Consider the following 26360-nt stretch of genomic DNA (forward strand, 5'->3'; position numbering starts at 1 on the left):
TTAATTGCAAACTGTCATGACATCTGCAGGGCAAGGTGGTGTATGTAATATTTATATTCACATACATACACATATGCTTCCTATAAAATTCTCTTTCACCTTGCTTAGAATAACATGGAAATTAATTTCAATTTATTCTGGGCTCAACAGATTTTTCTAATTCACATACCTGCTAAATCAGAAGTGTGGCGGTAGAGCTCAACACTGCTTTAACAAGAGTCGAATGCTCACTCAAGGCTGACAGCCACTGCCTTACGGTGAAGTTTTCTCTGCTGCCTACTAAGGATAAGCATCTCAGAGTGCCATCTATAATAGAGGTCCTCACCCTTCACTGCAAATTACAGTCACCCAGGGGAGCGTTGAGACATTACCAGTGCTAAGACTTTCCCGGCACAGCTGAGGACTGCTAAATCTACTCTTGGTGTCTCTAACTATTCTCGTCTTAAATCGTGGCCCTAAGTACTACGAAAACCAAGAGACACAAACCGCTTAACTACACTCGTTACTCAGTTTCTGTGCTTCTGAGGCATAGTCTTCCACAGATTCAGGAATGGGGAGAGTTAAAGTCTCTTCAGTGACAAGTTCAGGCCTCTCCGTTCAGCCTAATAGTGAGTTTATCTTGTGCTCTCAATCCTTAGTTCTTCTCTGAAAAACCTTCCATGAAAAAACATAGTAGAACCCTTTGCAAAGTCTCCTGGGAATCCTGTTCAGAAAATCTGCACTTCTCCCCCCACCCCCAAGCTTGAAATCTGAATTGCTATGCAGCAATTGGGAAATGGCACCTAGCAGACAGCTGCAGTCAAGTGACTACTGGAGTGTGAGGCTGCCTACTAGCCAACGACTGAAAGAACACGTATACTGGGGAAGGAGCTGGTTTTGTTGTTTATAGAAGAAGGATTCTATAATCCTATGATAGAATCAATTATTCTATCATAGCCAGTGCCAAGTACTTGTTTTCTTTTATCCAAATTCTTACAGCAGTTTCTTTAATGGTATCTGCCCCGTCAGTCTGTCTTTTACATACATGCAGATACGATCATATATCACTGAGGCTTAGTATCCTTGAGTGGTTCTCCTTGGCTCCAGCAGTGATTTTCAGAGGAGAGGTGTTATGTTTGCAAGGGAAGGAAGAGAAACTTTCTACTTCAACTAGAACACAGTTTATTTCTGTGCCCTTTAGGAATTGTATGTAAGCTTCTCTATAATGGCAGGGCTCGAAAGTACTGCCTCAGAAAGTACAAGCTCCACAACATGGCTCAGAGCCTGCCACAATCCGGTCACTCACTTTACATCCACTATCAGACTTCACAGTCCAGGAATACCAAGTTGCCCTAATATAGCCCCTATTTTACAGTTCAGTGCCCTGTTTTATTTATACTCTCAACTTTAAAGGCTGCCATTCATTTCTTCTCTATTCTGTACCTGTCAGATAAACTCCTATTCACCCTCAGGTTCAGGAAAAACACTGACACTTCCAGGACTCTTCCCTCTGTGCTAATGCCCTAATTGGCCATTAAAATATAATTGTCTTGGCTTCTTCCCATAACAATCTTTCATCACTCTAGTTATTATATTTATTTATAACTTTGAACTAATTTCATGTAAATTAACAGTTTGTACCTTCTAGCCACTCCCCAAATCTTAAAGTAGCCACAACCCACAAATGAATGAATAAATCTTTTATGGGTAGGATGAGGACCATTTTAGGCAAAGGAAAAGGCATAATATCAGGGAAGAGGTTAGTTAGCAAGCAACTTTTTTATGTGTTTTGGAAAAAGAATAGGTCAACTGGCTAGAGCTTCTTAAGAGATACAGCAGAGTAGAACACCAAAGCATGTCATATCCATACTTAATACCACAGGCCAGGTATACATCAAAGGCAACGGGAAGCCACCATGGCTTTAGACATGTGAAATGGTGAGCTCCTGGCTAGCATTTCTTCTTCTTATTGCTTCTTCTTTCAATATATACTACAGATTAATATTCAGAGTCCTTCTTTTTTAAAATCAAGTCCCCTTTTTATTAAGCTTTCTTTGATAATCCCCCCACTGCCAGTAGACTTTAAATGATATTTAATGAAATCAGTGTTCTTTAGTAAATGAATACTTTTAAAATTCCAATTATTCATCAAATATCACTTTAAAATATTTAATTATTTCATTTTATGTTTATGTGTGCAGGCCAAACGTATATACGGGTGCCATGTGTATGCAGGTACCCACAGAGGGCAGAAGAGGGCAGTAGATTCCCTGAAACTGATGGTCATGGGCCATTTACTATGGTGCTGGGAACTGAACCTGGATGCTTTGTTAGCTGCTGATTCATCTCTCCAGCCTCACTTTTCATTTTATTTCTATCACTAAGTTCGTTAGACAAAAGAATAACTGTGTTTTTATACTCGTAATTCCTAACACAGAAATGCAAAGACCGGCAACCTTCACATTTATTAAGTAACTAGAAAATTATTCTGAATATGCTCAGGGGCTTAACCCCAGGATAAATAGCAGTTAATTTTCAGCTGTTTTGTACAATGTCTTAACTGGACGGACGGACGGACGGACGGACACACACACACACACACACACACACACACAGAGAGAGAGAGAGAGAGAGAGAGAGAGAGAGAGAGAGAGAGAGAGAGAGAGAGAGAGAGAGAGAGAGACAGACAGACAGACAGACAGAGACAGAAAGACAGAGAGATAGACTTAATATATGAGTGATACTGGACTATTAAACCCTTTGCATGCTCCAGCAGTGCCTGGCTAAGGATTCAGCTTAAATTCTTACAGGGTCTTTTTGATAGATCTTTTAAACACAGAAATAAACACTTCTAAGATAAGCTGATTAAGTTTAAAACAGCCTTTTAAGATAATTTTAGCAGGAAAGTCAATAAATTCTCCAAGAAATTATCAATTATTCAATAGAAGTTCTAAATCATCTTCATTATTCTTCTGTTTGAATAAAAGGTAAAGTATTATATCACAACCCTTCCGTTAAAAATGAATTTTTCAATCATTTCTCTAATAAAATTAACAGAACATAAAACTTTTTTTAATAACAGATTCAACAGTGGTTTCATTTTTTTTTTTTTTTTCTTTTTTAAAAGACTGACTTAACAGTAGTAACGTAAAACTACCTGTTCTCAGGGAATTGAATTCTATCTTAAATGTGTCATTCAATTAAATTTCATCATTCCTTTCTTGGCTCGATGAAATATTTTTCTTTCTAGCTCAACTATTTGTTTGCACTCTCTTTTACTCATTGCTCCATATGACCAACAGAATTCCTTGTTTAAGTGGCAAATCTGACAATATTGTTAACCTAGTAAGTACTTTCCATGACCTGGATCAGTTAAAAAAGTAAAGGCAGACATCTCTCACGGCCTTCAGAGCTCTCGATCAGTTGGCTGCTGCTGAGTCTTACTTTCCATTTTGCAAAAGCTCCGAACATTTTACTATTTGCTAAGTGACTCTGGACAATGTTATGATTTTTCTTCCTTTGTTCCCTCCTGGTAAGCTACTATTTGTCCCTTAAAACATGAACAAGACACTTAATGTTTCTGTAAAGCCACTTTCTGATATTTTCTAATATAAACCTAAGTAACCTCAGGCAAGAACTCACTTAAAATGTCCCTTGTAGTTACAATAATAATTTTTAAAACATAATGCAGTAAAAGTCATGTAAAATTTAGCATTTGAAAGTAAATAGTTCATTGGTATTTGGTACGTCCAGAACACTCTAACACTACCGTTTAACATCACTGCATGTTAAATGTTCATGACTTAGTTTTAGAAAAAACACTTTCATGTTGTGAGTAGGCTTATAATCTAGTATGGTTCTTAGGTGTCCATAGTACCAGAAAGAGTGGAAACTTTCAGAAGTGGGGCCCACTATGAGGTCTTTGGATTAGTGGGTGCATGCCCAAAAAGGGAGTAGAGGCAAGGACCACTGACTCCTTCATCCTCTTCTATTGCTTCTCAGCCATGAGGTAATCAGTTCAGCTCTGTTACACTTTCTGGCCATGATGTGCTGCCTCACTAATAGCCCAGATGCAATGAGGTCAACTGATTAGAGTGAATCCTACAAAACTATGTGCCAAAATAAGCTTTCCTCACTGAAGGTTAGTATCTTAAGTATTTGTTATATAAATAAAAAGTGGACTAACATGATAATCACAGGGGGCAAAAGATAGAAAAGATCTTGAGACTATGTGGAAGAATCAGATAAATTTATCTTTTTATTTAAATTTTTCTAATAGTTTTTTTAATTTACAACTTATTGCTGTCAGTCATAGTTATACTGTTATGCTATAGAACATTAAAGCCATCCTTGCTACCAGCTGCACCTTATGTAGCTACCTTCTTCTCCTCCCCTGCCTTCATCCTTCTCAGCTTCAAGTAACCACCATTCTGTTCTCTACTTAAATGAGATCAACTTCCACATATAACTGAGAATAGTCAGTGTATGTCTTTCTACATTTAATGTCCCAGTTCCATTGTGTCCTAAAAAAAAAAAAAAAGAATTTCTTTCTTGTTCATAGTCGAATAATACACTGTTGTGCATATGTACCACTTTTTTTTTAATAAGTTGTAAATTAAAAAAACTATTAGAAAAATTTAAATAAAAAGATAAATTTTTGAGATGTCAGACTGGCTAATTTCTCTAATCTAATCATAATATATTATACTATAAACTATAAGTTCACTATAAGTATTCACAACAGCCTATTAAAATTTAAAAATTAAGCCAGTTGTGGTGGTGCATACTTTTAATACCAGCAGAGGCAGGCAGATCTCTGTTGAATTCCAGGCCAGCCTAGTCTACACAGTGAGTCCAGGAAAGCTAAGCTACAGACAAACTCTGTCTTGAAAAAAAAAACCAAAATAAATAAATAAATAAAAATTAAAAATCTAGACTGAAAATGGAGAAAGATTATGATTGAAAATACATTGTTAAGCTCTGCCCTTACCAAGTAAATGATATGTAAGTTGCAGGTGGAAAAGTGAACAATGACATCTGAGGAAAGTCAATGCCTGAAGTAGAACAAAGGAACAAAGTCTAAGATCTTGAGGCAGGAACAGGCCTTCATGTTGTTGTGACTCCCAACCATAAAATTATTTTCTTAATTACTTCATAACTGCTGTGAATCATACTGTAAGTATCTGTGTCTTAGGAAACCCTGTGAAAGGGTCATTGCCCCGCACCCCAAAGGGGGAGAGGTTGGAGACTGAACTCTGTGGTACTCCCACACGGAGAAAGTAAATTTATAAAGAAGACTCAAAGAAACTACAAAGGGGAAGAAGAAAGGGGGAAGAAAGTGCAGCCAAGTGAAGAAAATGGCTTTTAGGGAAGAATCATCATTAAAGAGAGGAAAGGCCCAGGAGTGGCAGCACACATCTGTACTCTCAGCACTCAGAAGGCTGGTACAACAGTATGAGTTGGAGGCAGCTTAAGTATCTAAATTCAGCCAAGCTAGATTACAAGGCGAAGCAGTGTTTTGAAAGGAAGATGAAAAAAATTTGGGAAAAGGAGAAGGATGAAGAATGGAGGAGGAAAATGAAGACAAAAAAAGAAATAGGGACAACGAACTTAGAAATTCTAAGTTTTGCAAAAAGATGAGAAGAAAGGAGGTATAAATGAAAGGCTAATAAAATTTGAGTTGTTTTCATTGATTTTACTGTTTAAAGGAGGAGAGAAATCCTAGTACAGTGATGGGAAAGATCAGGTAAGGGGGAAAATGTGAAGTTACTTTTCTTATTCCTTGAGCAAATACCTGACAAAAAGAAAGTTAGAGAGTCTGTTTGGCTTACAGAGTGAAGGAGCACTGTCCATACAGTGGGAAAAGCATGCTGGTGGGAGCACGAAGTGGCTGCTAAGTTGATGTCCATGGTCAGGGGGTAGAGAAAGAGAATGCTGATGCTCTGCTCACTCTGTCCAGAGCTTAGCCCACAGGAAGGCAGCCTACATCCAGGGTGGCTCCATCCCCAATGCCCCCATTAACCTTCATCCCCACTCCAACTGCAGGGTAACTTCTTTGGAAATGTTCCACATCTACCTATACCCATAGACAGATGTAGGTGTAGGCACAGGGGTAGGTGTAGATACAGAAGGTGGGGGGGAGTAAGACAGAGGGACAGAGAGGGAGGAAGAGATACAGAGAGGGAGGCAGGACAGAGAGACTTCTTCATTCCATAGCAACTTCTAGTCAGGCTCAAGTCCCTGGAACCACTATGGCTTAGTCCTGGTTCTGACCAGGGCTCTCTTTCTGAGCAAAGCACCTCACACCCTTGTTAACATGGACAGGAGCTACTTCTATGGTCATAAAACTCAGTATGAAAATAAATAGCCTTCCTTCAGAAAAGCTGTTTCTGTCAGATATTTTTGTTAGACAGATGAGAAGAATAACTCATATAGAAAACTGGTACCAGGAAGTGGGCTGTTGCTGTGATAAACTTGGCCATATGGCTCAGAGGTTTCTGGAACTGATTTGTAAGAGGAAGGAATGTGGAAGAGTTTAGAGCTGTGGGCTAGAGAAGAACAAGAAAACTAAGTAGAGACGGACAGGATTCTACATCTGATGGGAGTGCAGAATTTCAGAATGCCAAGGGAAAGATGGGAAATAAACGCCATGCTCACATGGCTTCAGGAATACGGGCTCTATCCGGGGCTGGACAAGAGACCACTCGTGCTACATTCTGGCAAAGCACCTGCTCCATTCTGCTTGGGTACTGAAACCAGAGTGAGGCTGAACACTAAAACCACAGGCTACTGTATTTGGCCAGTAAGGCTAGAGGATGGTGATTGGTTACTGACCTTTATACAGGCTTACACTGAGAATTTTGAGGGAAAAAAAATGGAACAGAAAGGTATGAGAAATGTTAACTTTGACAAGCAAAGAAATATAGACACAGTTCAGGTTTTGAAGAGAATGGATAGACCATCTTCAGACAAACCCAGGGTTTGTTAGACCATTGAGAGTAATTTAACTGGCGCCTCCAGCAAGCCTCCTGGAGTACGGAGACCTAGGAAAATGTTTTCCCTAATTTAGTCACCCACATACTTAGAGGCTACTGCAACTATGACAAAACAAGGATCTCAAACTGGCAGCAAGGCATAAAGTTGTCTATCATGCACTTAGGGCTGCCTTGTACTAAGGGCTTTTACCAATGTTCCTGAAAGCCTGTGGCCAGGAAATGAGGGGTGGCAAGGTTAGATTCACTGGAAGAAGGACCTTTACAGGCCTCTGTAAACCTTTAAAGGTAAAGCCTAAGAAGCAGTAGAGATGTAGGACATCAGGTATAATAGGAACACGGGCCGCAAAAAGGAAAGCAGCAAGCACTGATTGAAGCAGCCAATAAATAAGCAAGTGTTCATGTATACTGTCAGTAACGTAGTGTAGGGTGGAGCTACCCAAACTCAGTGGAGTACACAAGATGCTGCCCTACGCCTCAGATGTGATATGGAGCTACAGGGTTTGCTATCTGTTCTGCTGTGTTTGGCCTTTCTTTGATCTGATCTGTCCTTACTCTACTCCCATTCCTCCCCTCGCAAAGAGAAATGCTTTCTCTGCCATCGTATACCCTGGAGATTTAATGCTACAGGGGCTCACAAGCAATACATTGACTTGAAGCAGTTGTTGAGATAAAGACAATGGCCCTGAGCATTAAAATCAACAAAATATGAGTAACAAGAAGAGAAGGGGCTTGGACTTGGAAGGTGACTACTACAACAGAAAGTTCTGGATTGTTTTAGAGAAAATGGGGGAGAATATCAAGAAACAGCCATAAAAAAGAGAATATAACTAGTCTAGGCAATATGGCATGATGAAGGCTGTTAGGAGAAAGACAGCCACCTCTTGGCAGGATTTCACAGAAGACATATCTTCAGAAAAGACTCTGGTTTTTATGGGACCAAGAAGCTAAAAGATCCCTAAAGAGACAAGGTAGGAAAAAAACAAGAAACAAAAATAAAACAGCAGTTGTATCCTGAGCTGCAGCAACAAATGAATTGTTTCAAGAGAGGGGGACATCTGAGTGGAAGGTAAGGTCAGAAAGTGGGAATATACAGACGCGAAGCAAGAGTTAAATTTGGAAATGAGAGTTCTCAGACATCTAAAACTACATATAAAAGCTATCCTAAGAAGATAAACAGGCGGAAGATGTAGCTCAGTGGTAAAGTACTTGACTGTACACAGGATTTCCTCCCCCAGCTCCTCAAGATGCATGTGCATACACCCACACAAAGAGAAAAAGGACATATGATACTGCTGTTGAGGAGAAAGGGGACCCAGAGTTGGGTACTTGTGGTGGTCTGAATAAAAATGGCACTCATAGATCCCTAGAGAGTGGAACTATTAGGAGGTGTGGCTTGTTGGAGGAACTGTACCACTGGAGGATGGGGGAGCTTTGGGGTTTCAGAAGCTCAAGCCAGGTCTAGTGGCTCACTTTCTCTTCCTGCTGCCTGCAGATCTGATGGAGAACGCTCAGCTACCTCTCCAGCATCATGTCTGCCCGTAGGCCACCATGCATCCTTCCATGACGATAATGCAATGAACCTTTAAGCTAAACCACTAAACTGTAAGCCAGCCCAATTAAATGTTTTCCTTTACAAGAGTTGCCATGGTCAGTGTCTCTTCACAGTTAAGAGAAACTCTAACTATGATAGTATGTAACTGAGCAGGAATTTGTTAATGACGGAATATATACTTGTATATAGGTACTGGATACAGCTTGCTTCTTATTGTTGTGCTATCTATTCTTAAATTACAGTCCTGAACTGAATAAAATGCAGGCAAGGTCAAAAAGATAGCAAAAATAGCCTGCTTATGTCAGTCCTTGCTAATACTGGGATAATGAAAGACAACAAAATAACAGAATAGCTTGGTTTAAACTAGCATCTTCAGTTATATTTTTATTCAAACGGGGTAATTGGAAATCTTTTTGGGAGGGGATCAAGACAGGGTTTCTCTGTGTAGCCCTGGCTGTCCTAGACTCACTTTGTAGACCAGGCTGGCCTTGAGCTCACAGCGATCCGCCTGCCTCTGCCTCCCAAGTGTTGGGACTAAAGCATGCTCCACCACACCTGGTGAAAATCTTCTATACTTCTATATTTGCTCTGAATTTTTCTTATTCATCTTAATGAAACAACACATAATTCTGAAGGGCCTGGCCTTCAATGAAATAGTTTAATCAAGTTAAATTTATTAATAATAAAATATATAAAATAGGGGGAAAGAATTTTATTAAGCAAGGGAAATTTTCTTTTTTATTTAATTATTAATGTATGAGTGCTCTATCTGTATGTATACCTGCATGCCAAAAGAGGGCATCAGATTTCAGTATAGATAGTCATGAGCAACTATGTGGTTGCTGGGAATTGAACTCAGGACCTCTGGAAGAGAAGACAGTGCTCTTAACCACTGAGCCATCTCACCAGCCTGAAAGAAATTTTTCAGTGGATGAAAAGTACAACCAAATTCTTCATGGATGTACTTTAGCTGGGCTCTTTCAAAAGCACTGCTTATTAAATAAAAGAAGAAAACTAAAATCATTTCATTATTACCTTATTTTTTATTAAATTTAGAATGATGGGTAAAAAGTGACAGAGATAAAGACATGAAAGGTAGAACAAGAGAAAAAAATGAAGTAAGAAAATATAAATGAGAATCAAAAAACACTTCCTGTTCTATCCTTCTGAACAAACACTTTAGGAAGAGCACCTTACTGAACGGGTTTTCTACCCACCTTCTAGTCCTTCATGTAGAAATCACTATAATTAGTAAGTCACTGATTCATATATTTTATTCTCTTTATCTGCCATTGTGTGTCTTCTTTACCAAGACCATAGTCAATTTTTATGCGATAGAAGTAGATTTGGATGTAGAAGGATTTATATACTAAAACAGTTTGAAGAAGTCGTAAATAGTATATGAAAAGTTTGAAAGAAAACCTCTCCTTCCTGGTTTCTCTCAGTGATTCTCAACCTTCAGGTCACCACCGCCGTTCACAGGGGTCACCTAAGACCACCAGAAATATCCGCTATTTACATTATGCTTCACAACAATAGTGCAATTATAGTTATGAAGTATCAATGAAAGCAATTTTATGGCTGGGGGCTCACCACAACACGAGAAACTGTATTGAAGGGTGGCAGCGTTAGGAAGGTTGAGAACCACTGCTGTAGAGGAATAGAAAGTGTCCCTAGAACATGATGTTTGTGTGAGTGACAGTCTTTGCGCCTCAGAGCCATACACTCTCTGCCTATGGTTACCCTGTGGGCTTCAAGAAGCTGGGCACTACAGAACACATCAAAACAATCTTCTGCCTTCCCCCCGCACAGATACAGCAGATGTGCAGCTTGGACTTCATGTGGATCCCCCAACAACTGGAGTGGGGACCTTCTCTGACTCTGGTGCTTCCCTTTGGATTCAGCTCCCCTAACTAGGCTGCCTTGTCTGGCCTCAGTGGGAGAGGATGAGCCTAGTTCTGCAGTGACTTAATGTGCCAGGGTAGGATGATAAGCATGGGGGACAAATTGGAAGGAGAGGAAGAGGGGCTGAAATTAGGATATAAAGTGAATAAATAATTTTATATAAAAAAAATAATAAAATAAATTCTTTTGGTTTCCTTTAAAAAAAAGATTTGGCTAGTATGGACACTGATTAAAAAAAGTGGGGTGTTTAATCTTTCTCTCCTCCCTTCCTCTCTCTCCGCTCTCCTCCCCCCTCTCTCTCTTTCTCTCTCTCCCTTTTCCCCTGAATACCCATTAGTATTTGGAACAAACTGTTCTTTTGCCTTCCATGCAATTATAATTCACTGACCTACAGAAATGCTGCTTTTATCCACTGTCCTAAGGACTACAGTTATAGCTTCCCCCTGCTGTTGCTAGCTCATGGGTACTTCTCTACACTTTGATGAGGTCCTTATTTTCCTGCACTTCTTTAAATTGCCAGTTTATCAAAACCTTTCAGTTAATCTGCTGAGTATGCAATCTGCTTTCATTGGGTTTGTCTTACCTAGGGTTTCTACTACTATGACAAAACACAGTTACCAAAAGTGACATGGGAAGGAAAGGCTTATTTCAGGTTACAGTTTCCAATTATCCTCCATCACTGAGGGAAGTCAGCGTAGGAACTCAAGTGGTAGAAAGCTAGAGGCTGATGCAGAGGCTGGAGAGGACTGCTGCTTAACTGTCTTGCTCCTCATGACTTGCTCAGCCTGCTTTCTTACACCTCAGGACCACAAGGCCATGGGTGGTGCCACCCACAGTAGCTAAGCCCTTTGATCCATCAAGAAAATGCACCACAGACTTGCTCAGAGGTTAATGTGGTGAGGACATTTGCTCCACTGAGAATCTTTCTGCCAAAATGACTCTATCCTGTGTCAAGTTGAGTAAAACTAGTCAGTACAGGCATAAACTGATATAATTTAGCACCTCTGGACCATTTGCAGGACCAGGTTTCCATAGCCTAATACCTTTCCATTCTGAATTTATCAACTCGGAATAATTTTTTTTTTCTTTTTTTTTTTTTTTTTTTTTTTTTTCTTTTTGGTTTCCTATCTAAAATCCAGCCCAGTCTGTGGAACTTGCTATTTCACTGCGGCAACATATCATTATGACAATAGCACCCATTAGACTGCCATTTACGGTTGCTAGAGCCTATATTTATATAATACAACTTTATCAAAATACAAATAAAAGTATATAATCTCAGAACTGTGCTGTCCAGTGAGCGAGCCTTGCTCGTACCTCCTTCTCCCTGTTGAGCAGCACCAGCTGGCTGTCTGTGAGGATGCAGTACTTCCTCTCCCATGACGTGGTCTCAGTGTAAGGTGACTGACCACACGACAGACGATGGGTGGGCGGTCCTTTTACATCTGTGTAGCAAAAACAAAACAAAACAAACAACAAGTTATCAAATCATTCTCATGACTAGTATACCAGTATCTGAAATACAAGATTCTCTAATGGTGAATTAATACAAGTGATTCTAAACATGACTCTCAGTGATAAACTAAAATTACTCTTTTTTCCAAAGATTTATTTATTTATTATTATGTATACAGAGCTTTGCCTGAATATACACCCACAGGCCAGAAAAGGGCATCAGATCACATTATAGATGGTTGCGAGCTACCATGTGGTTGCTGGGAATTGAACTCAGAACCTCTGGAAGAGCAATCAGTGCTCTTAACCTCTGAGCAATCTCTCCAGCCCCTAAAATTACTATTAAAACTACTGTAATGGAGCAAAAAAGACATGGTCCTACAATCTGCAGAGACGCTCAAACATTCCAAGAAGAAAACTTACCACAAACTTGATATATTAATCAACACAGTATTTATTTTAAAATAATGGGAGGCTATTTCAAAGCTAAGCCAATATGACTCAAAATGAAGCAGTGGGGATAACAGAGAAAAGAAGAAAAAAACAAAGATTTCTAGTCTTTGGATAAAGAGGGTTTGAGATTAGAGTTAATCTAGAATTGAGTGAGCAAAGTTAAGAGCTAACTACATCTACAAAATGGTTTTGGACTAAAACTATAGCACCGCATTACCACTAGAGGCCAGTAAAGTCTTAAAACACATCAAACCGCTTTCAAGGAAAAATGGAAAAATGTATTACTGCCATGCATCTTGGAGATGAGGACGCCTAACATTACAGCAAAATATTGGAAAATTCCCATGTCCCAGCAGATGACTAGTACCCTTGTTCTTCTAAAATGTTTTCATATGAACTGTTGACTCATTTCTATTGTGAAATGAGGAGCATACCTTAATAATAACTATATATTAGGTGATTAAGTAAAACATTTTGATATGCCTTACATATATTAAAAGTTGTTTTGCCACAAAGGACTAGTTCTTTTTATGAATATACAAAAGCAATTACCTCAAATACCTTATTTGTTCCTATGAAGATATGCTACAGGACAGTCCAAGCTTATGACAGAAGAAAATACATATCCACAAAGGCCAGGCAGTTGTAAATCCTAAACAGCAGATATAACTGGCTTTGACTTCAATAAATGCAAATGGTTTCTCTGTCTCAGGTTGTAATTATCCAAAATATGCAAAATCACAGACCAATATGTGTAGAAAGCTACAACTCAGTAATCAAAGCGCTGAAGTTCCCACCTTCCCTCTCAAATTCCCCATGTGTTCAATATCACCTTCATTCCCGTTCCTCCGGCTTAAATTCCTAGCCTCTATAAATCTATTTAAATGTCTTCTTTTAGGAAACTCACCAATTCTTTGAACAATAACTCAAAGTCTAAGAACCAATAATACCAAGAGTTTGGCTAGAGATAGTACTGATTCACAGGAATTTACTGCCTTGGCCTCTGTTTCTCTTTCTATCTCTGGCATTTACAGTCTTCATTCCATACCTATAGCTTTCCCTTCGTAGCCTAAGCATCTTTATTTAGTCTTAGAACTGCATCTTAAATTATCTTAAAGTTTTTCAAAATTATTGTGAAAACCTTAAAATTATTTTTCTCCCCCCCAAGCCCACCTCACCCCACCCCTCCCCAGACAGGGTTCTCTGCTCAGCTCTGGCTGTCCTGGAACTTGCTCAATAGAATAGGCTGTCCTTGAACTCAGAGAGATCCACCTGCTTCTGCCTCCCGAATGCTGAAATTATTGGTGTGTGCCACCACTACCAGGCTAAGAAATAAACTAATTAATCCTTTGGATGTGTATGTAATATTATCTATAGTTAAAAGTTATGTCAAAAGTAATTACTGTCATATGACTCAGACAAGTGAATTATATTTTATCACAGTGTAGGCTTAACTCCAGGATCAAATATTAAGACAACTTAGAAAGAGATAGGTCTACATTAAGTAGAAACATGGTGACCTACACAAGTTAGCCATGTGTAACCCAAACTGCCCATTGTACTTTATGACTGATACTAAAGTCAGATGGCACTCTGACAGACCTCAAGCTTTAAAAATTAGAAACTGAGACACTGTTTTTAATGACACAGTCCATGTTTCTTGCAGAAAAATAAATCTCAATCAGTACTAAACTTAAGAAAACGTAAATTATCTGTGTGATCCTGAGTAATTTTCTGAGCCTCCCAACATTCTTCCTCTGTGAAGCATGTGGACTTTACTCTAGACTCTTCATGGTACAGTGAAACAAGACAATAAAGCACACTGGTCCCTAGACCCTTAGCTCACTGCTAAACGTAGGATGAAATAGGATGTATTTTTTAAAGTGAGTCTAAAATGCCAGACTGGTGAGCCATCCCAGAGGCCAGCATTGTTTATTTTTTAGCTATTTGCACCAGTTTTGGTAATGTTATGAATTACATGGAAGAAGACAAAGAAGTAAGTGATTAATTTTGTTCTGTTTAGTATTTCTGGATTAAGGTTTAAGAAATGCTTACAAGCCAGGCATGGTGGCGCACACCTTTAATCCCAGCACTAGGGAGGCAGAGGCAGGCTTGGATCTTCATGAGCTCAAGGCAGAGTGGTCTACAAAGTGAGTTAGGAACCAGGCCTGGTGGCGCATACCTTTAATCTCAGCACTCAAGAGGCAGAGGCAGGAGGATCGATGTGAGTTCGAGGCCAGCCTGATCTACAAAGTGAGTTCAGGACAGCCAAGGCTACACAGAGAAACCCTGTTTCGGAAAAAAAATTAAATTAAATTAAATTAAATTAAAAAGTCAGTATAGGACAGCAGGGATACACAAAGAAACCCTGTATCTTGAAAAACAAAGCAAAGCAAAACAAAACACTTACAAAACAAACAACAAAAACAATAAAATCCCCAATGTTTTAAAGAAGTCTATAGGTTTAATTCAGTCATTCTATCATGTCCTCACTCCTTTGGCTAACTGACAGCCAGGCGGCAGGGCCTGCATGCCAAGAGCTGTGAACAGCATGCTCAGGCTTCTGCCCTACTTCACCTTAGTAGTTCCACCCATCTTCATTTTTTACTCTAGTGACTTATTTCTAATTCTGACTTCCAGTTATTTTTAGTACCTAAAATTCACTAGAGAAAAGCATAATAAACGTACAAGACGACTCTTAACAGCAAAATTAGAAACAATTTTAGATTTGCTGTGTCCCACTCCTATGAGAATACTAAGGACATTACATGCTGGCCTCATTACAAAAATTAAATAATTTTAGAAACATTAGAAGGAACCCAAAGTCAATGTCAACAAAAAGCACTTTAAGACTAGATATTACCTTGTAGCTTTAAAAATGATCATGTTTTTATATCAAGATCTCTTGAGACTGAAAAACTACTGAGACTATATTTATATGGGTTATGTCAACATGCATTATGTTAGAAATTAAAATCTACCACATATTGATATTAAAATGCATTTAAAACTATTTTTAATAAAAATCTGTAAGAATGGCACTGTTTTTACATTTTAAAAAAATGTTCTCAGATTAGCTGAATACAAGACAGCTCAGTTCACTTGCTTCTATACCCAATCCATAGCTTTAGTTATTTTGGTTGATATATGAGAGATTATCAGGACTTATATATGAAGGTTGAAATATCAGTAGTATTTTAATAGTATTTGCAAATAATTATGGGCATTCTTCTTCAACATAATACCAAAAACTGGTAAGAATTTTGAGAAGAAAGTAGGGGGAGTCAGTACAACATGGAATCTAAAACCACAGCAATGAACTTTTCATATAGATACATTAAAACTCATTGTTGTAGGGAGCTGGAGAGTTGGCTCAGCAGTTAAGAGCACTAGCTGCTCTTCCAAAGGACCTGGATTCAATTCCCAGCACTGACATGGCAGTTTACAGCTGTCTGTAACTTTAGTTCCAGGGGATCTGACACCATCATACACACAGACAATCAGGCAGAGCACCAATGTACACAAAAAAATAAATAAAAATCACTGTTCTCTATATTTAGAGTAGCTCTTTTTATCTCATATGCATAAGCTTATAAACATTATGTGCTGATCACTTAGAAAAAAACTGGTTAGCTGGGATTTCAAATCTTCCAAATGTCATCAAACTTCACAACTGTCTTGCTTTGACCAGAAAAGTCTTTGAATTCAAGGAAGCTGTCAAGCTCAAGATAACAGATAGAAATTATCCAAAACTATAGTTTTCATTTTGGTCATAAATTTTTCTCTAGCAATAAATCGTGTTGGTTGTTTCCCCTGAAATAACAGGATTATGCCTTTCCTTTTCCAGGAAATGTCATAATCTGTTGTAGAATGCTGTCCTCTGAGCCTAACAGCCTGGCTCTTAACCAGAATAATTGTGACCATTTTCAAGAGATCCTTGAGATAGGGCTTGTTGATAACTGATGCTCCCTCATAGGAGAGGAGCTGAGGAAGGCCTGTGAAACCTCACCTGAGATTCTGGCAACTTCCCTGTGTCTCCTAGCTATGTGTATGAAATTCTGTCCTAATTGCACATTGTACAGAAAAATTGTACAGAAAAAAGACAGGGTTAACAGAAAGGGAAGCTGCATTTATGTAGCTATGCAGACGTCACGATCCATGCTGGTTAAGACTGTCCAGTGCAGCTGCTTTGGGGCCTTAATGCTCCTGCAAATAGTCCCTTATCCATGTTCTATTAGTAACCCCCAAAACTCTACAGTTCCCTAGGCTGAGCACTGATGGAACTATACTTTGCTTTGTTGTTTGGGCTTTATAAGGATGTGGTAGGTGTCGTTGACATTTCTGCAGAAAGAAATTTGTGCAACTACTATTCAGTTTTTTGAATGCTTTTGAAAATAACATTAACTTAGAAAGGGGTCCTGGGACTACAGAGTTCCACAGACCATACTTTAGAAATAACCACCAATATGGGAACAGGAATGGGGATTTTTAAGAAAGCCAAGCCATATGTTATAAAATCAAGTGAGTGAGTAAAAGACAGAGGTTTTGACTAATGGGAGATGAAGATAATGGGCTAGTACAGAGATGATAAGAATCCACACTAGATTGGTCAAAGTGGAAATGGTAAGCATTATGTAAGTAAAGCTTATGTGATCCACATTTACAACAGGAGTCAGGATTGGCAGTTCTCTTGTAGTCTGTGGTGAAAGAATAGCACAAAGGAGATGAAGAAATAGAACAATGAATATAAATACAAACTGACAAATACTCATTGAGTAAATTATGTAACTAGGATTCTACTTTAATTTAAGAGAGAAAGTACAACACAGTTTACAAAAAGGGAACTAAAACCTAAAATGGAAGTCCATTTAAAAAGACTGAATATAATCCATTACTTCCAAGTAATTTCAAAATAGCATTTAAACAGTGGGTCATTTGGTCTACAGTAAATCTAAACCTCAAACTCTGGGTTCCTGCAAATGCATAACTAGTTCTATCTTGTGTTAACCCTTCCTTCTAATGAGGCAGAAAGAGTGCCATGGAATCTCACATGATGAAGATGAAGATGCAAGTTTCATTAGGCACAGATAATGCCTAATAAAATGTAACCTTCACCTCATACTTACGGAACTTAAAAAAAAAAAAATCACATAGAAGAGTTAGTCAAGAGATGTGATTGAAGGCAAAAACAGAGGAGTGGAGAGAGGAAAGGACAAACCTGAGGCCCATGCAATAATGCAAGTAAACAAACAAACAATCATTTCTTAAAATTCACAATAGTTGCTTCTAAATTAAGTTAAAATTTACATGTGGCCTTTCCCCTCAAAAACTATAATTAGGATGTAACCAATAAGACCCACTCTAAGTTATTGCCTTCCAGAGTAAGCTTTAAGAGATTTACAGAGACTCTTCTAGATAATAGAAACCCTAGCATCTCCACCAATCTCAATGCCTTTTCATTTGCTCTTACTGTACAAAAAACAAACAAACAAACAACCTCCCAACACATATCCACACAAACAAAAAACAAACCAGTTTAGGAGAATTTATCTCTTTACGTGGTGACTTTTAATATGCTACTAATGAAATACAATTCAAACAAATAACTATCATAAACTGCTGAAGCAATGTAGATCTACATTTTCATTTATGTGTGTTTTTATTTTCATACCAGACCTCACCTGGCTTAGAAAATGGTATATTCTTAGAAACTCTGAAATTCAATAATCATGCTTTGGGTTCTAAACTCAACAAACAAGAAATTATATTAGGAAGGCCCAGAATTAAGGTGATCATTATAGAAGTAAATATAATGGAACAGTTTTAAAAACAGAACAATGCTACTTAAATTAGCTTAAAATATTCATTACTTTAAATATATAAAGAAATATATTTCTTTTTACCCAAATTTTCAAAGTAGCCCTAATCAGCATTCATAATCAATGTGGTTAGCAGGCCAATTTACAAGATACATTTTTAGAAGCAATTTCCCCTCAGATAGATACTAAATTCTCACAGTTTTAAAAATATGCTCTATCTCTGATCATATTCTATAGCAATTTTCCTCCACAGTGTTGAGAACTGAACTTAGGGCTTTGTGCACATTAGGCAAGTGCTTTATCACTAAGCTACATTCTCAGTCCCTAGAGATGACTCTTAGCAATGGCAATCATTTCAGCATGCTGCCCAGGAGCAGTCTACAAGATACTCAAGATAGATGACCTAACCATTTTAAATTACTGTATCAATGGTATCTGCTTGCAGCCTACTACAGGTACCTTCAATTCAGTCTCTTATTATGCTTATGTTAAATATGCATATACTCATGTATACACACACATGTGCAGGCACACTTGTACGCATGTGTGTGGAAGCCAAAGAGTGCCTACCGCCTTCATTCTCTACATAACTTTTAGGTTACGTTTATCTCTCTGTGCCTATGTACAAACACATACACACGTGTGTGTGTGCCACAATGCACATGTGGAGGTCAGAGGACCGTTGGTCCTCTCCCTCTACCATGTGGGTCCCGAGGATTGAACTCAGGTTGCCAGACATGGCAGCATGCAGCTTTACCCACCGAGCCATCTCACTGGCACTCCATCTTACTTTTGAGACAAGGTGTATGACTAAACCTAGATCTCATTGATTCATTATGCTAGATGGCAAGTGAGCCCCAGGGAGCTGCTTGCAGCCCCATGTCCCCAAGTACTGGAATCACAGACACTTGCAGCCATGGATGACTTTCATGTATGTGCTTAGAATTCACACTCAAGAGCTGCATGACTGCATGTTACTGACTGAACTATCTTCCCCCAGCCTTCACTGTGTTTTATTCTTTTTTTTTTTTTTTTTAAGATTTTAAATCTTATTTTAAATTATGTGTGTGAGGGTTTGTTGAGAAGAGCAGGGCACATGCACCTGAGTGTTGTGCCCTTTGAGGCCATAAGAGGCTTTCAGATTCTCCAATCAACCTGGGTGTTGGGAACCAACCTCTGGTTCTTGAGAAGAACCATGCATGCTCTTAATTGCTGAGCCATCTCCACAGCCTCTCTTTTTTATTCTTAAAGCACAGAAAGAAAAGTCAAATCCATTCAGGCCATTATTTTTTTTTCTTCGTGACTATCTACTTTCTAATCTATTGAAATGTCAGAAAGTACCCCATTACCAGAACACCCAAATTTTGTCAGAATAATAGCACATGTTGCCTGTGAATTTTGCTTTGTCCTGACAAACAATAGAAGTTTGGTGCAGCCTATTACACGATAATTTATACATATCAGTGGACCCAATGCATTTAAACAAAGCTCCATGAAACTTAAGAAAAAGACATTAATGATAAGCCAATACACTCAAGATATAAATATACCAAGTCAAAATATTTGTTTCTACATTACTGAAAATTCACTATGAGATGATACTATTTACAAACTCATTTTAATTTTCTTCTCTACCAGTATTTGAACGCTGGTATCTAGTCAGTAAGTCCCTATGCTCGCCATTGCCCTTCATAAGAGAAGGAGGGGAGGGATGAGAGAAAGGGAAAGAAAAGGTAGAGATGAGAAAGAAAGGAAAGAGGAGAGATATGAGAAAGAGAGGAGACAGGGAAGACAGGGTATAGTATACTTCTTTCTGGTATTTCCTTTAGTCTCATATTTGAAGTCTCATGGCCTCACTTTCAGTCTCAGTAGGAAAACTCAGCATAGAACTGCTAACTTTAACCACAAGAACAAAGGAGTTTCCTAATAACAAGTATTAAGTACTGTGAAGGGACAACTTATTTTTGGTAAATAAATAAATAATTCTCAGTTGGGCGTGGTGGAGCACTTCTGTAATCCCAGTATTCAGGAGGCAGAGGCAGGCGGATCACTGTGAGTTCAAGGCCAGCCGGGTCTACAAAGCCAGTCCAGGACAGCTAAAGCTACAGAGTAACCCTGTCTTGAAACAGACCAATCAATCAATAAACCAATCAAGCAATGATGAAGAAGAAAACATTTCCCTGAACAGCAAAGTTTACTTGAATTTCTGATTATCTATGTATTTTAAGATAGCTGGACTTCAAAGCAATTCCTATGATGGTCTTAACCTTGCTTCCTCCATATCTCTCCTTTAGCTGTGCACTATCCCTGATCATACATGCTATCAACAGCAAACAGGCAGAGAAAATCTCACACCTATCTTTCACTTCTCAGACATGCGTTAGAAAGATTAAGTCCTATAACTCCACACTGGGTCAAGTACTGCTTAAGCAACTATATGTCCTTGATAACTAAACTGAGTTTATGAATGATGTCACTGTCAAGAGGATACATGACAGTCTATTGTAGTCTGTATTTTAATTGAAATAGATCAAATACACCTATTATTCCTATTCAATCTCTTAAATAGAAAAACAAAATACACAAGACAATCCATTTATATTTAACTCTAAAAGGGAAAAACAATTCATATGTAATTTTTTCAAGTATGATTTATGCTAACTTATACTAGTCTGGTTGTTTAAAATATGACTAAGATGTTCTATTATTATTAAATGGCCAAAATTCGGGTTATTTTTTTATCAGCCATTTGTTACAGGCAGAAAAATGAACTATATTAAGAATATTGAAGGCATGTCACATGCATTCATTTTATTGCATTTAATGCCTCTTCTTATATTAGTATATCCCACACTTGTCTCTATTTGAGCTGAATCTCAACATTTTCCTGTAGGGGCAGACGCTGTGGGGAAGGTTAGAGCTTGTAAAGGAATGTGACTTCTAGTGGGGAGGGGGGCAAGAGTAAGTAGCTTATCACTGTTGAGCTATCAATATCAATGTCTGAGCTTTTAAAAACTGGCTCCCCAGCCTGCACTAACAGTACCTCTACCTAAAGAAGGCAGTCAAGCTGTTATGGTCTGGCAATATTAAAGATCTTTGAATGGCTCTACCCCTCTCTGAAGCACAGTGCCAACTGAAACAAAATTTGTATGCATCTTTCCTGATTGTAACCTGCTTGAATCACAAATCACTGCGTGCACAGTGAAAATAATAACAGTCTTCTTTGTGGTGTGATAATATCAACAACAAAATCTTCAAGTAAGAGAAACAGAACAAGCACCTACAACAGAAGGCTACGAAGTAGTAAAAAGCATCATTCAGCTTTTTCTTTGTGATGTACAAAGTAAGTATATAGAACAGACATTTTTCTTAAACAAACTCAAGCCATTTCTGAAAATGTGACAGATGGCAAATCCTAATACAACAGGAGGAAGTAGTCTATGATTTTAAATTTGAAAATAACATTTAACAAGTTCATATAAAATTGTTAATTTTCCCAAAATATTGAATATCACTAATGTTCTATAGAACTCAGAAAGGTTTCATATTGAAATGCCCACACAAATTCTTTTATGTTTAGTGGATGTGTCCGTAGGGATAGTTGTAGTATCAGATATAAGTTCCCCTTCTCCACTACAAACATTCTATAAGATTAATTGACAGTACCAACTTATTAAACATAGATGATGAATGTTAACAAACACTAAAAATTAACTTATTTTCCAAACTAGCACCATGACTGGGGTTGTCTTTACTTTTTCTCATGAACAAAAATGCATATGCATAGTACATAAGGACTTCTGCATGGCCAAGGTTGGATCTTTTGTTTCTCTGCCTTCGCCAGAGGAGTGCTTCCATCCTCCTCTGCTTACCTGCTGGTCCATTACTTAAGACTATGGTAAGACTGCAAACAAGTATGGTAGCTATTTCCTGTGGCCTAATACATATGACTTTTTCTCAGATTCATGAACACTTTGAGGTTTCGGGACCAATACACATGTGTATGGGTTCCTTTTGGTAATACTTGATCTTTACTAGTTATTTAAAGCCAAAAAATTCCCAGTCAGTAGAGTAAATGTTTATATAATGAAGTTTAATATGAAGATACACATTCACACTAGAGAATAAGGAAACAGTGAATATAAAAAAGAAATGATGTGTGAAGGCCACAAAGGAGAAAAGGTAAAAATAAAGTTGTGGTGGTTTGAGTGAGAATGGCCCCCCATAGGCTCCTATACTTAAAAGTGCCACTTGGTCAAACTGTTTGAGAACATTCTAGACCTTGCCTTATAAACCTCCACTGCTCATTTACATCTTTTATAATATCCTAACTAGCACTGCTTCCTTGACTTCTGAGAACCATCATAACAAATTAGTAAATATGAAAAATGGTACACGAGAGAGCCTCTGACTTCTATAGTCAAATTGGTCATAAGTACCAGAAGCCAACGATTTGTAAATGGCATAAGAAGTGAGCTCTTAATCTGTAGAATCCATGACAATGGATAGTGGTGTCCAGAGACTGTAAACGTGGCTGTTGTTCTCTGTGTCTCTGGCTCTGTGTTTCCCTGTCTGTCTGTCTGCCTCCATCCCTCCCTCTCCCCCTCCAGTATTAGAAATGTGATAAACAGAAATCATTCTTCCTTTAGCAATTGATAAAACCTTTCCAAAACTATTTTCTCAATTTCCTTCTTTTATAAAGGAGGGGCATCGTGGTTATATGTCTAAGTTTAGAATTTTTAAAACTGATTCAAAGTAAAGGAATGTTTTACTAAAAGAGGTTTCTTAAAATATGTAAAGGTCACGTGTGGTGGCACACACCTTTAACCCCAGCACTCAAAAGCAAGGTAACAAGATTATTGTAAACCCTAGGCTAACCTGGTCTACATAGGCAGCTCCAGGATAGCTAGGACAACACAGAGAGATCCCGTCTCATAAACAAACAAACAAATATAAAAGAGATGTGACACATAAGCCTATAGTTTTATGTGTACTCATGTACATGTGTGAATATATGAGTTACTTACGCGGGTAGAAAATAAAACTTTTGGAAGAACTAAGAGTTGATGCCTGTGAGCAGAGGCCAGATAGAGGTGGGATGTGAGTGAGAACAGGAAAGCTAAATGCTCTTCATTTTATTCATATGCTGGTACATCAACTAATTATATTTAAAATTAAACTTACAAGTAACATCATCTACCTTAATAGCTAGGCCAACAAATTACAAAATGGTTAAATGGATATGGCACTTATTATCAGCCTCATGGACAAAAGAAGAAAAAAATTAAAGCCCTTAATATCTCTATAATTTCACTTCACTACTATAATGCAAAGTGTACATGATATAGAAATCCTAACTCTGTATGAGTTTTTAGAGGTGCAACCTCACCTATTATTATTTATAAGAATAAGACTAGGCCATTCTATTTAAAGAACATAGAAATCACGTGTTTGTTTGTTTGTTTGTTTTTAAGTTAAGGTAGATGAAATTACACCTAAAATCCCTGCACTTGGCAAGGTAAAGCAGGATGATCATGAATTTGAGTCCTGCCTTATATGCTATAAAGTAAAATTTCTCAAATGAAGAGTATCCTAGTCATGGTTCTAGAATGTGAAGAGGACACCATAACCAAGTCACTTCTTTAAAAAGAAAGCATTTAACTGCGGGCGGGGTGTTGTTTGCAGTTTCAGAGGTTTAGTCTATTATCACCATGGTGGTCAACATGGTGGCACACAAATTACCGGAGCAGCAGCTGAGCGCTAGCTCAGCTATGTCTGAGAGATACTAGGTTTAGTTAGCATGGGCTTTTGAAACATTAGAGCCCAACCCCAGTGTTACACTTTCTCCAACAATGCCATACCTCCTAATCCTTCTAATCCTTTCAAATAGTGCCACTTCCTGGCATCTATGCATTCAAATATATGGGCCTATTGGGGCGGTTGGGGGGGGGGGGTGGACAGTTTACAAACATTTTTATTCAAACTGGAGAAACTGATTACAAGACTTTCAATTTTCTTTATAAATAGCTAAGCAGCATTTGAGACATCAAGTTGAAACTTAAATGTCTCATGGAACTCTATGAGGTTTATGTGTCTCCTATAAGATAAATAAGAGTGCTTTACTACGCCACAAGGTATAAGAGAAGTGGCACGTCCCTGGGTTCTTACAGAGCTATGTAACACAACTCAGCACGTCATTGATTTTCACTACATAGGAATGCTCTGAAGAGATGTTAGAACAGCGTACCAAAGCACAGAACTTTGGCAGTGTGCAGCTCAAGGCGAAATCCCATCACTGGCAATGTCTATGGCCCCGCCTTAGATTATTTGATGAAAACATTTCACAAATTAGAAAGAAGGAAGAGTAATTTCTGGAACATAGAGAAGCAGTCAATAAATGTTAAGCCCATGTTATTGTTGGTCAGAAGCACCAAAGTCAAGAGCTTAATAAAAGATTGCATAGCAGTCCAACTGCCTAAAAAGAAATTGTTGTTGTGTTACTTTTCAACCGTGACTCCTAGTCAAGACCCTTTAAACCCTCAATTTTCTCAACTTTAAAATGAGAACAACTTAGTTTCAACCTCTCAGGGATATGTAAGAATTGATGACCAATATCAATTATTAAAAATAGTGCCTGGAATTTTGTAAGTACTCAAAGAATGAGAAGCTGGTCTTTTTACTTTATACATTTAATAAAATGAATTTGTTTGCTCTTCCTATCCAAAAACATTAGTGCTAAAAACAGAGCAATACATAGATGTAAGAACACAGTTTTAAACAGAATTATCATCAGGATTCTATAATTAGTATATGCACAGTTGTTTTTGGTTTTTTGTTTGTTTATTTTTTATGTATTCTGGAGAAAAATACTACATAGGTTTGCTTTACCAAAGAAAACTTTTCTGTTTCCATCAAACAGATCTTGGTACGCTACTGCACAATCTGTGAATCATCCTGAATGCAAATTTCACAAGGGAAGAACAAGCAGCTTAATAACCTCCAACTCCTCTCAGATGAGAGAAAGAAGGGAAGATGAGGAAAAAGAAAACAATCTTCTTAATGGTGCTGTTTTCATCTCATCAATGACTTCCAAATTTCCCAGCTATATAAACCTCTAAGCTATACTTGGAAAGAGGAACTAATCCTAAACAAATTTCAGTTAGTACAAAAAAGTTTCTGTTTCTCAAACATAACCACAAGAACATAAAGCACCAAATAATCTGGGGACAATATTATTTAAGTTGATTATTTAAGCTGAATCTAAACTCACAAGATTAAAGATTTTCACTCCTTAAAATGAAAGCCCAGAAGAAAGACAGACAAATGAGCATGAGCATGTATGTCCACATGTTTGAAATGCTAAGAATTATCTTAATTCCTCTTTACATCCAAATACAAAATATTCATTGTGTGGATATATATGTTGTACAAAAGCATTGAAGTAGAAGCACCACTGGTATAAAAAACCCAGATACCAGATAGTATCAGTCTTTCCAAGAGAAGACCTTACAAGCAACACAAGAAGCTGGTCCCTCTCCTCCACTCCCCTCCCCTCCCATTCCCCCCTCCTTCCTTCCCTCCCTCCCCCCCCCAGGCAATTTCTGCCAAAGAACAGGGATATTGCAAACAATAATTTATCCAAATAATATAATAATGTCCCTCAAGCATTCCATTATTCACTTTTATATTTTCTTTTTTTGTTTTTGTTTTTTGTGTTTGTTTTTGTTTTGTTTTTGTTTTTTGAGATAGGGTCTCTCTGTGTAGCCTTGACTATCCTGGACTCACTTTGTAGACCAGGCTGGCCTCGAACTCACAGCAATCTGCCTGCCTCTGCCTCCCAAGTACTGGGATTAAAGGTGTGCACCCACACCCAGCACACGTTTATATTTTCAATATAACAAGAAAAAAAGGATTTAAGAATTGCATGAAAAAATCATGGTATGTTGTAATGTAATGCACACAAACACTGCAAATTAATTCTTACATCTATGTTCTTTTGTTGGGTAGGGACATAAAGAGTGATTTTCTAGTTGTGCATCATTCCTTGAAAAATGTTTTCACTGCCTAATATTAGACTTGAACTCATATATGAACTTGACATTTATTCTAACTAGAGTAACTACTGAAACACAGAAATACAGGCTAAGCAACACATTATTAACTATATAACTTTTGAAAGTCAAAGTCTACACATTCTTAAAA

General features: G+C 38.0%; 1 protein-coding gene across 2 annotated transcripts in view; it reads right to left on the reverse strand.

Moving 5' to 3' along the window:
- The window catches only part of Rasal2 (RAS protein activator like 2), a 252552-nt gene that overhangs the window by 131271 nt on the left and 94921 nt on the right, over positions 1 to 26360 (reverse strand). For both annotated transcript variants that reach the window (XM_051147644.1, XM_051147643.1), the window contains exon 2: positions 11749 to 11876. In XM_051147644.1, the coding sequence (XP_051003601.1) occupies positions 11749 to 11876 (128 nt within the window). The remainder of the gene's footprint in view (positions 1 to 11748; positions 11877 to 26360) is intronic.

The sequence above is a fragment of the Acomys russatus genome, chromosome 6 (assembly GCF_903995435.1).
Source record: "Acomys russatus chromosome 6, mAcoRus1.1, whole genome shotgun sequence".
Classification (NCBI taxonomy): Eukaryota; Metazoa; Chordata; class Mammalia; order Rodentia; family Muridae; genus Acomys; species Acomys russatus.